Source organism: Archocentrus centrarchus, chromosome 18, assembly GCF_007364275.1.
Source record: "Archocentrus centrarchus isolate MPI-CPG fArcCen1 chromosome 18, fArcCen1, whole genome shotgun sequence".
Classification (NCBI taxonomy): Eukaryota; Metazoa; Chordata; class Actinopteri; order Cichliformes; family Cichlidae; genus Archocentrus; species Archocentrus centrarchus.
This window is the reverse complement of record NC_044363.1, coordinates 22,943,749-22,956,022: the sequence shown is the minus strand read 5'-3', so window position 1 is coordinate 22,956,022 and position 12,274 is coordinate 22,943,749. Positions and strand designations below refer to the sequence as shown.

Here is a 12,274-nt window from a genome sequence, read left to right as displayed (position 1 = left end):
CACTGTTGAGTCAGCCGGTGTTTTCTGCTTCTTTTCATCCCACAGTCTGACTGGTTGGTCCATTTTCTCCATTGATGTTTCTTTATATAAAGAGCTTTAAGCCTTGAATCGAGCCAACCGGCTACAAGGTGACTCATGACCATAAAAAGATTTGATCTGGATAAAACAAACAAGGGTAAACAAAAAGACTGTGTACATAATTACTTTTAACAGTGAAGGAACTGTTCATCCTGTAATGCGTTGCAAGTCCCAGATACTACAGCAAACAACTTCCTTTTCATTATCGTAGATTTTATAATAATAGTTTTGAATATATGTTGTAGTTTGTGTTCATTTCACAGTGTCATAGCTTGTAGTTGGTCTGCTTTGTATGTTCACAACATTGTGGTTCATAATCCAAATCCTCATGGAGAATATGGAATGGGATTTTCACTTAAGGATCCTCACTGCTGAGCTCTTTTGGAGATCATGGTGATCACAGGGTGCTGCTCCGTGGACCGACTGAGGACGCTGTCTTTGACATCACTCCCCAAATTGAGCGTGCTTCAGTAGTAAAGCTGGAAAAGCAAGGAAAACCAGGATTTGTTTTGCTCCTTAGCTTCGTAGACTCATTTATGAACCACTAGCAATACAGCACAGGGCTTGTTTGTTTTGTTTTTTGCGCTCAAAAATAATCAGGGTTGGCGGGGCGGAAGAAGAGCGACTTGAGGGAGCGTTCCAATTGAAAATTCCCGTTGGGAACCCAGAAATTCTTCAATGACTTTAAATGAAACACACTGTATGGCTACATTATGAGAGATCACCTGTGAGCATGCGCGTAATTTCCGGGGGGGATGGGGGGTTATGACTCCCCCACCCCCAATAATCTGATCCAATCACTATAACCCCCCCTCCCAATATAGGCACATCTTTTTGATTTACAAAAAAAACATCTTACACAAATAACATGTTAATTTTCTTTATTCATTATCAATTTTGGGTAAAATACTAGCATGTTTAATCATTTAGTAATGTAACCCCCCCCCTCTCCCCGGAGTGAGTGTAGTTCGAAAAAATGAAAAGAGGACAAAAAGCGGACAACCAACAATTTTTCATTGTTGGTCGACAACACCCCCTTGTAAATGAATGCTTTGAAGCTACCACAGTCTTATATAAATTAAGTCTACAGCTGCAGCTCTCTTGCTGTCTTTAGGTAATTTTGACCTGATTTCAAAATTTACAATGTCATATATGTACATTTAAGCATAATTGCTGAAAATGACATGAAGGGTTTTAGTCTGCTCTTGTTTAATTACTAATGGCTATACTTGTGGAATTGTGTTGTAATTTCTCCTAGCCAAATTATAGTGCGCCAGGTAAATACATACATTTGGAAAATTGAGAAATTTAGGTGTGTCATATAATAGATTCTAAAAGTGTAAAATATTTGTTACTGCTGGAAGAAATGTGAAAAATGTAAGCCTTTTCTTAATTGTTGAAGGTGCAGAGTAAATACAAAGAAAGTTAAATAAATACACAGTAAAAGCATTACAATGTATTTTTTAATACGGTTAACCCAAAATCTCCTGAATCCTTTTAGAAAAGTAAATGATTTAATAAATAAATAAATGGGCAGAGAGCTTAACCCCCCCAATGTTGGACCCAAAGTTACGCCCTTGCCTGTGAGAACAGCATTGGTACCGCTGAGCTGCGTACGTACCAGAAGCTCGACGCTTTGACGCTTACGGCAGGCTCCAGTTGCCTAGCTAACCTTCTAATGAATTTACCAGGTCGTATGTCAATCAGCGGTGTTCTTCACTCTCATTGGTGGCCGCTTCAGTTGCGCTCTTGGGAATTGAGAAACATTTATCTCTGGTCCCGCCCACTTCCTGTCACCAGAGGTTATTTCGTCCGGAGTCGTTTGAAGTTGCCTAATATCAAAATCACTTTTGGCGTCCTCCGGGCGTCATGTCGCTGCCAGTGTGGGCGCAGCTTTAGTGGTTATTTGAATGATGTAAATATATATATTAATAAATAATAATTTCAAATGTAATGTACTTACATTTAAACTACACATAACATTTTAACCATATACTCACACAGTACATCTTCAGTCTATACACTTGAAGCACTTTCTCTACCTCACATTCACAGCCAGTTCACCAGTTAACGTAGCCTTTAAGTATCTGGACTGTGAAAACCCCAGCAGGGGTTGGGAGAACATAAAAACTACACACAGAAAGGCCCAAACCAACCCAGGGATTCAAACCATGAACCTTCCTGATACGAGGCAACGGTGCTAACCACTGCAGCACCCGATGTGCCACAGTCTTATCAGTTTCTTTTGCACCAGAGATAGCATTTACTGGCGTAAATGGATATAGGCTGCAGACTCCCACTTGTATAAAATCAGTTTGAACTCACCCCTGCATTGCAGCCATCATTGTAGACTGACTACAAAAGCTGTGACCACAGTGACCTAACATGACACGGCACACAGAGGGCCCAAGACTGACAGATGGCTTTGGATGCCATGTGATTCTGCTGCTGTCTCTGCTGTGGAGCAGAATTATGCAGCTAATCCTTTCTAACGATCCAAAAACCAGCCACGACTACTGTTCAGATGTGACATTTTGAATAATTGCCGCAGTGACATTTTCCCACATACCTGTGTGCTCACATGTTGGGCATGTGCTCGGAAAAATGTAACAAGGTCTCTGGATTTCTGTTTTCCCTCGTGTGGGCTCACTCTTTCTCTCACACACACACACTTTTTGCCTGTAGCCATAGGTGTCCTCACTTTCTCCCTCCCTGCTGTTCCCTTTATCTCGCGCTTCCTGTCTGAGTCTTTCTTTTAGCCCGTTTAGCCGCACTGTATATTCCATCTGTTCGTTTTAGGGTCAGGATGTTCCAGAGCTGATATCTCGCATTACATATTAACCAGATAAGAAGGAGACACTTTGTTTACATAGCATAATATTTATTTCTTCTCCATATCTGAGGTGTTGTTTATACAATTTGTAACCAAACCTTTTTTTCCTCTGGCTTTTCTTCTAGAGTGCTGATGTCAGTGCATCGTCCCCGGGGAAAACACAAAGCTCCGCCTGTTCATTTTGTGGCAACCTATCGCATCAAGAGAGCAGCTGGATCCGAAGCGGTCTTCAAGCACTTTGACAGAGACTGATGGAAAACTTTCTTTTTTTTTTTTTTCCCCTTTCTTTCCTCTTCGCTTTCATCTGGTTGGTTGTGGAAACCAACAGGGACGTGTGCCAAATGACATTCTTAAAAAGCTATTTGCTGCTCTCATTCCTTGAGTGAAACCGAGTCCGAGAAGGGTACAAAAATGGAGAACAGTGTTTTCTTTTTCTTTTTTTTCTAATTGGAAAAGTTCTAATCCTAAAGAGTGTAACGGTTGATGAAAATGAAAATGTGTAGAATTACACATCTGCTCTAAAAGTGCCTCATTTTCAGATTGCAGCCATTTTACAAAGAACTTCAATGAAGCTTTGTGGGGTGTTTTTTTTTTGTTGTTGTTGTTAGTTTTTTGTGCTTGATTTTAATGTAGTTACAAAAAAAAAAAAAAGCGGGGAGCACTCGTGTGAGCTTTTACTGCATTCATGTCATAAAGGATAAGATTTAAAGGTTTGCTGTGTGTTCACAGCAACTGTGTAGTTTATGATTACAGAGGTGCTCATATGTGGCTGAAAAACATCACATGTTTGGGCTCATATTCCCTGATGTGAGTCTTCTAAGTTGTATAAAATAAATAAAAACATATTGACAGTTCTGTGACGCTGAAATGAAACACAGAAAAAAATTGTGCACAGTAAATCTGATGTGACATGAACGCAGCAATTTCACTAAGGTCGCAGTCACACAAGCCTAGTTAGGGAAAAATGAGTATTCCACAACCATCCATCCATCCATCCATTTTCTTCCGCTTATCCGGGGCCGGGTCGCGGGGGCAGAAGCCTAAGCAGAGAAGCCCAGGCTTCCCTCTCCCCAGCCACCTCCTCCAGCTCATCCGGAGGGACCCCAAGGCGTTCCCAGGCCAGCCGAGATACATAATCTCTCCAGCGTGTCCTGGGTCTACCACGGGGCCTCTTCCCGGTGGGACATGCCCGGAACACCTCACCCAGGAGGCGGCCAGGAGGCATCCTAATCAGATGCCCGAGCCACCTCAACTGGCTCCTTTCGATGTGGAGGAGCAGCGGCTCTACTCTGAGCCCCTCCCGGATGGCCGCACTCCTCACCTTATCTCTAAGGGAGAGGCCAGCCACCCTTCGAAGGAAACTCATTTCTGCCGCTTGTATTCGCGATCTTATTCTTTCGGTCACTACCCAAAGCTCGTGACCATAGGTGAGGGTAGGAACGTAGATCGACCGGTAAATCGAGAGCTTCGCTTTTACGCTAAGCTCCCTCTTCACCACGACGGACCGGTGCAGCGTCCGCATCACTGCAGAAGCAGCCCCGATCCGCCTGTCGATCTCCCGTTCCCTTCTCCCATCACTCGTGAACAAGACCCCGAGATACTTAAACTCCTCCACTTGAGGCAAGAACTCGTTCCTGAGCCGGAGATGGCACTCCACCCTTTTCCGGCTGAGGACCATGGCCTCAGACTTAGAGGTGCTGTATTCCACAACCATTTGGCAAATAGTTGCTGGAGGTTGCTGGCTTTTGCCAGATGAAATCAGTCACAATAAAGGTACTACACCAAAACAGGGGGAAAAAAGTGAGATGCAAACCGAGACTATTTGCCTTCAAAGTAACTGCTGCAGCCAACACGTTTCAAAAGGTTTAACTTTGAAGGCCAGTGTTCTCCATTTCCACTTTGCATTCCGCTTCTTACTGTTTCACTACTGCTTGGCCATCTTTAGTGCCAGCTATGGGCAAATGTGGGATTTACTCTAGTGATTGCTAGCTAACAAAGCAATGGCTAGGATGGTTTTGGTGCTGCACCAATTTCACGGTCACTAAATACTACATTTTTTCCTAGCAACCACTGGTTACCACTGGGGCCACCAACCAATCTCCAAGCCTGTATGAATGGGGCTTTAGCAGTCGATTTCACAGCAACTCCCAGCAACCACTTGCAACCAGTTGAGGAAAAACACATTTTTCCCTAGTGACCGGTGGTTGCCAGATGGTCTCTAGGCCTGTGTGACTGAGGCCTAACGTTAATAATGATAATGGTACTAGCAATCTGCTAGCCTTCCTTTCTACTGTGAGAATTATTAGCGTAGCTGCTGTTAGCTTACTGTTGAATATTTTGTGTTGCTTTTACTCTTTAAAAATATTTCTCCTCCTCCTGACTTTCTTCACTGCTTACTTTCGCTATCCGGTGAGCCATAAATGAAAGTATTGAGCGCACAGGCTTGAAACAAAAGGCACCTACAGCAGGGAGTACGGTAGCCTGCTAGCTAGTTAAAACCGGCTAGATCAGATTAACATATTAGCATCGCGCCAGGACGTAAATTCGCTGTTCTGCTGACCACAACTCAGGGTTAGACACACCCCCCCCCCTCATATAGAGCTAAGCAATCCCATTAGTACTATTGGCTCCAGACACTTGTGTCTCACTTAATCCCCTTCATCTCAGGATGCTGAATAACATACAGTACACAGCTGAGGACAGAGGCCCTATCAATAGCAACGCTGCTTTTAGCAGCTGAGCAGGGATCAGTTCTCACTTCAGTGTTATCAGTATGAAATAAACTGATTCGTTCACATTTTAAGGGGTATTTTCATTTTCTTCCATTTTAAAGTGGTTCAAGTTCTTCGGCCCTGAATCCTTCTTTTCTGCCTCGCCTCTTGCTTTAATCTCTGCTATGCATTAGAACTTAAGTGCCTGTCTGTCCTGTCTCTTCTCTTAGCAGCTAACACTAATATAGATATCCTATCAGAAAAGTATACCGACTATTTTTGTGTCTTGGTTTTATTTTGGTTTGTCTCTTTTGGCTGTACAGTTCTCATGAAAAAAGTTGTTCTGTTTGTGCGGCGTGGCAGTGATCTATCAGAGGATGACTGATGGCCGTGGCTCCAGTTCGAGAAGTTTTGGGTCGTTTCTCTTTGCCGGTAATGGAGGACTTCAACGCTGCAGTGCCAAAACACACACACACACACACACACACACACACACACACACACACACACACAGACAAAAAAAAACTCATCAGTTCTCCTCTCTGATAGTACCTCATGACCTTGGGGGGCTCAAGTCTGGACACATTGCTTTGTTTTTGTTTTAAAAAATGTTAAAAATGTAACCTTTCATCTTCATCCCCCGCTGTTGTTTTCTTTTGCAGTGGGGGTGTGGAGCTGTGACATATCTCACCTCACTGTCTGCTCATTGGGAAGACTTGCATTTGCTTTAACCTTGAATTTGTGAAGGACTCTGACCGAAGGTTTAAAAAAAAAAAAGAAGTGCATGAAGAGGAAGAAAAGGCCACCACACTAAAACAACAGCAAAACAAAACTTAACGTCTAATTCCACAAATTTGGACTCGTGTGTTTGTCCACCTGCCTCAGGATGTTCCTGAACTTTTTCCCTCTGGTCACATGACTTTCAAGGTTTAGCGCACACCAATGTTGCTTTTTTTTTTTTTTTTTTCCTTTTTTGAGTGGTAGGAAACTGCTGGTGATAGAGGATACTCATTCAGAATTGTGGGGGAAAAAGAGAATAATTAAAACCAGCCTCAACGCATGAATCTCAGATGTTTGCTTTCCCCCAACCCCCCCCCCAGACTCGCAGGCAAACACATGGTAATGAGCTGAAATGTTTCTAATGGTATTTTGGAGATGTTCTCATAATGTAACTCAGCAGTTTTCAGCCAAAACTCAAATGCTTGATGATACTTGGAGTTTAGAGAAAAAAAAAAAGCGCACAAACAGAATTGCTTTCAATCTTGACATCATCATCCTGCCATAAAGAGCCCCCACCCCTCAAGGCTGTGAGCATCTGATTATTTCTTTTCTTTTTTTTTTTTTATGTTCTCAATGAACATTTTTATCTTGTCAAACTGCCCGCAGTCAAAATTTCAGCTGCCTGTGGCGACTTACTCAATTGTCACATCCACATATCATGAACTGAACTCCTTTGGGGAAAGCTCAGGCAAACGGGGGAGGGGGTTCAACAGTTTGATTTCACTCGTTGCATTGTTAGCGGACTTAGACGTGTTTATAAAATGTGCAGGAAGGTGCTGCTGCTGTTGCTGCTGCTGTTCTGAATTGTATGTATTCCTCCTGTTCCCCTGAGGGATGGTACTGAATGGGAATATTGTGAGATTTGCCATTGATGTAGGCAGTTTTACTTCTATTGCTTGAAGAAATATAAAATCTGACTAAAAGGAGAAAAAAAAAAGTCAAACAACAAAAAGACTTGTGGTTTCTTTTCTTTCTGAAGCTGGCTGCTGGCTTTTTTTGATTGATGTAATGGGGATAATTTGGTAAAAAAAAAAAAAAAAAGTGACAGAAAAACAGAGCTACCGAGCTGCCGAGGGGAAGACGCTTTAATTTACTGTCTGAAGCAAGTGTGAACATCTGCGAGAAATGCCACAGACGCAGGCGGGCTCATGCCCTTCTCACACTCTTTGACTCACACGCTCACTCGATGAGGCTGCGACCACAGCGCAGATGTCACACTGTTATGTGGAAAAGAAAATGGCCTGATTTTCTTTTCTTTTTTTTAACTGCCTTAGTCACATTCGCCACTTCCATTGATAAGATCGTTTGCACTCAATTTTTGGATGCTTTCCAGTGAAGTTAATCACTCTTCTGACCGGGAATTTAACCAACACCGTGTTTGCTGGGCGAGCTCAAAGGCCTCCCTCTGTCTCATTCAGTGCGACCCTCTCACTCAGCACTCCGGTTAATTAAATAAGCTTTCCTCGGCCCGATAAATCCGTGCTTCTCCCTCTTCTTACTGTTAACGCGTATGGGATCTTGTATCGTCTTCATCCACAGATGGCCAAGTGACTCAGCCCAGCCCAGGTGTGATTGTGGGCTGACAGCAGGAATTAATAGAAATGAGAACACACAGAGAGAAGGCATGCACCTGCACACACTCTCACTTTCCTCACTGAATAAAAATAAGGTTAGTTTGGACAATACAAAGCCTCTAAGGCACAAGGAAGGCAGCGAAACCACACCTGAGGATACTGAAACCTGCTCTGGTGTTTTTTTCTGACACTTTAGTTCTCTTTGGCTCGAGTTCCCTTTACTTTCGTTCATATGAATCTTAAACAAAGTGAGTCCTTAAAATCTAAAACCCTGCTTCTGCACTTTTATTTATTTATTTTTCAGAGCCAAGTTAAAATTTTACTTAACATGAAATTTTGGCTTGTGGATAGCAAAAATGTTCTGTGGCTACATTTCTGCTGTAAATCAGGGGATTTTAACAGGTAAATCTAGGGCCCAGACTAATGCTGCGTACCATCTGAACTCAGAAGTCGGATATCTCGACTTGTGTGTCAGACTTTTGAAGCGGAACCCCCCTCGAGTCAGATTTCCAGCTGGGAAAAACTGCCGAGGTAAATGCAACGCAGCAAAAAGACTGTATATAAAAGATGGGCTATAATTTGGGGGTCAAACCTGAAGCGAAGTTTTGTCGCATTTGTGTGTTGGATTCATTTTTCAGCCCAGAAGCTGATGTTTGAGCGAGTTCTTCAAGGTACTTCAAGCCCTACTTCAGATTTCTAAAGCTACGTCCACGCATACGCAGGTGTCGTTTAAAAACGGACATTTCCCGCTTCTGATGTGAGAAGCATCTGTCCACATAAAAACAGAGGAAGTGTTGTCAAGAGCATGCCACAGCAGCAGGTGGCGCTATAACCCTGAAAATGCTACATTTACCAAAATATCCGCGTACATGTGGACAGTTTAGTTTCTCTCTGTTGTTGTTCTGTGCTTAGACTAACAATCCTACTGGTTTAGTGAACGACCTTGAACATTATCGCAAAGAATGTTCCTGTTTCTCTAGAAAGCCATGACGAGTGAAATCAAGAATGAACAAGTAAGCCATGTTTGTGATGCGCTCACATTTGTTCTCTGCTCGTGAAGAGGCAAATGAGGTAAGACGGAAATCCAGAGCACCATCCGGAGAGAACGGGCGTAGGGGCCATCTGGTTGTTGTGGCAACAGCCGGCGTTGGTGCCGGCCTCGGCTACGATGACGACACCCGTGGTGAAGAAGAACGACTGAAAGAGAGCAGAGGACGGATGCTGGATGGGAGCCAAGGCAAGAGGACACAGAGTTCAGTCACAGGGAGGTGTGCTGGCCAGAAGCCAGTCTGAGTGGCAACAAGCTCGTCGCTGTATGCGTGTATATATACAGGATACTGTATCTTTGTTACAGTTACACAAACACTCCTACATGCACCTGCAGGCACACGGCGGCACAAATAGCCTCAATAACCCTGCTTGTTTAAACAGTGTAGGAATACCTGTGGAGTATCATGTGAATTAATCCAACACAATAACCACAAGAGTCCCTGTGTGGCAGTTCCTCTGGAGCTTTGGATCACATCTCATGAGCTTTATGTCTGGATTTCCCAGTGGTATCAGATTTTTAACATCCTTTACAGGGTTCTAGCCAGAAACAAACTGCAGCCCGGGGCAGGTGGGGGGGGCCGCGCTTGATGGTGAACAGTTAGATCGATAGAGCGATAATTCTTTTTGCATATAAACGAGAAGAGTTACATTTGCATATCACCCAATCAACGTGTCACAGAGCGCCTTTTCCTTCCACTAATGGGTTTGCAGATATCACATAAAAAGCCTCAAACAACAAAAACATTTTAATCCAGATTTTTTTATCGATCCGATCAGCTGCTAACAGCACTTCCTACATTATACGTTAGAATATCTGTTGTCAGCGTGAACTATCACTTTTTTAATGCAAGCCACTAACTACGATAACAGGAAGTGTCATCATTTTGCTGGGAACTGTAGTTTTTCTCCAAGTCCTCTCCCAGCTCCTGGGATTTTATGTTTAATATGAAGCCTGAAATTGTCCCTTTGAGCTCCCTTTTTCCTCTTCTTCCCGCTCACGTTCACACTGGTCACCATTTTGCTTTCTGTAGCCTCAGAAAATCAAGAGTGAACATGACCGTCGCCACATGGCACGTGCACATTGTGAACGGCATGGGCCCTGCTCGGTGGTAGATTGCAAAATTGCGGTGAAATAATACTATAGTGCATTGATTTAGCGAGCAAACCGGTTTGAATTCTCAGCCCAGTGCAAGACGACCTCAGCATGGCGCAGCGCCGGGTGAACAGCCGCTGGCTAGAACCCTGCTTTAAAGTGCTCAACATAAATGTTAAGATTAGCTCCTACAGTGACAGAAACAAGCTACTTAAAGGTGCTTGCAGTGAGATTGTATTGTCAGCTGCTGTTTCTGAGGTCAACAATCAATTTTGAACCGCCATATATGCTCAGTTTTGTTGAAGATATGATTTGGAAGCTTCAGTTTGTTGTAGGTTAATAGTTCCTTCAATTTTAGGCATAAAAATCGATAAAACGACATTATTGATGCCACATATTAAGACAACGGTAGCAGCTGGTATCCTGTACTAGACTGCAGTCTGTTTCTGTAGAATCAAGCGTGATGTAGTTAGTATTATAACGCATAAGGAAAAGGTGTGGAATCTGATGTTCGTGAGATGGGCCCACTGTGACTGGAAAAAGCTCTAGTCAATGTGTAAATGATTTCATAAAATAACTTGCTTTCAAATCTGCTTTAGAGCCTTAACACATCTGCTCAGCACAATAAAAACAAGTCTCAAAGGCATAAATCTCCCATCAGATGGACGTCTTGGTCCCTTTGATAAGGCTAGGAGATCTATTTTTATAGCTTTACACCACTGGTCCCTTGCCTTGCACATCACATACAGTTCGTACTGCTTATTGCTGGCAACAATACAGGAAGTCTTCCGGTCTTTATGACTTCCTCCATGGCGCAGGCTACAGGAAACTTGTTGAATGTAGGACATGACTGAAGTTTTTGTTCCCATAGCACATGTGGGAATGGTAACGTGGGCATTGCTCCATGCTTCAGGATTGCTTCCTCGACATCATTCACGCTTATTTTACTACAGCACTGTGCAAAAGTCTTGAGCCACCCCTCATTTCATTGTTTTGCTTCCAAGGAGTCTGACTTTCTTTGGCTGCTTTTTGCACTCGTTTCAAATCAATTCAATTCAATTCTGTTTTATTTATATTGAACCAAATCACCATAACAGTTGCAGTCCAGTCCTTATTTATTTTTTAAAGACCATTAACATTGAACTATGAATCATTTAAGCATAAAAAAGGCAACCAGCCCAACGGATGAACCAGTTTTATATCTGACATAACAAATGATTTGGCAAAGAATCTGTTTTAAAATGCCTCTTTAGGCACTTTGTTACTAGCAGCCTGTCACAGAAGTACAAAAAAGACCTAAAAACTATCTACAGCAGATCAACAGTATCTGAAAGTCATGTTCTTAAGAAATAGGAAAAATCCAGCAAAGACCTGACACAGGATCCTGAGAGGTCCAATCCAAACCTGAAAATTTCAGTTCAATAAAGGCAGGAGGAGGTCCAACAGTGAGCGTCTGTAGCCACCTGCAAAACACGGTGGAGGCTCTGTCATGGTTTGGGGCTGCATTTCAGCCAGTGATGTTGGAGAGCTTGTCAAAATTGATGGAATTATGAATGCAGAAATGTACCATCAGATTTTGATCCACCATGTAATACCATCTGGAAAGCATTTGATTGTCTGTAGCTTAATTTTTCAGCATGGCAATAATCTGCAACACACTGTCAGTGCAGTAAAAGCATATCAGGACAGAAAAACACACAGTGGAACACTATCAGTCATGGATTGGCCTCCTCAGAGACCGGACCTCAACATTATTAAAGCAGTGTGGGATCATCCTGACAGAGAACAGAACAAAAGGCAGCCAACATCCAAAGAAGAGCTCTGAATGTGCTTCAAGAAGCCTGGAGAACTATTCCTGAAGACTATTTAAAGAAATGACAAGCTGCCTCAGAGAGTTCAGACTGTGATGAAGAATAAAGTTGGTTAGAATTGTACAAACTCTGTTCTTGCCTTTATGCTGTATTTACATGTATGTTTGCAATAGTCTCAAATCACCTCTCCTTTCTTTATTCTGTGAGGAAAATGGGGAATAGGTGCAGTGACGTATTGAGACATATGCACAGTACTATATGTGTCAGAGGTTCTTTTTTCATTACCCCTCCCCCCTTACAATTGAACATAATAAACCATAAATAAGTCATTAAACTCTTTGACT

At 42.8% G+C, this 12,274-nt stretch overlaps 1 protein-coding gene and 1 long non-coding RNA gene across 2 annotated transcripts in view; both read left to right on the top strand.

Annotated features, from left to right (window-relative positions):
* Window positions 1-3,977, top strand: part of LOC115797221 (insulin receptor substrate 1-B) — a 51,755-nt gene extending 47,778 nt beyond the window's left edge. The window contains exon 4 of the mRNA XM_030753744.1: window positions 3,037-3,977. Coding sequence (XP_030609604.1) covers window positions 3,037-3,044 — 8 coding nt within the window. The 3' untranslated portion in view covers window positions 3,045-3,977. The remainder of the gene's footprint in view (window positions 1-3,036) is intronic.
* Window positions 3,978-4,486: 509 nt separating this feature from the next.
* LOC115797547 (uncharacterized) lies at window positions 4,487-7,056 on the top strand. The gene is made up of 2 exons (XR_004021431.1): window positions 4,487-4,711; window positions 6,656-7,056. It is a non-coding gene; the product is annotated as an uncharacterized LOC115797547 (long non-coding RNA).
* Window positions 7,057-12,274: the final 5,218 nt, after the last annotated feature.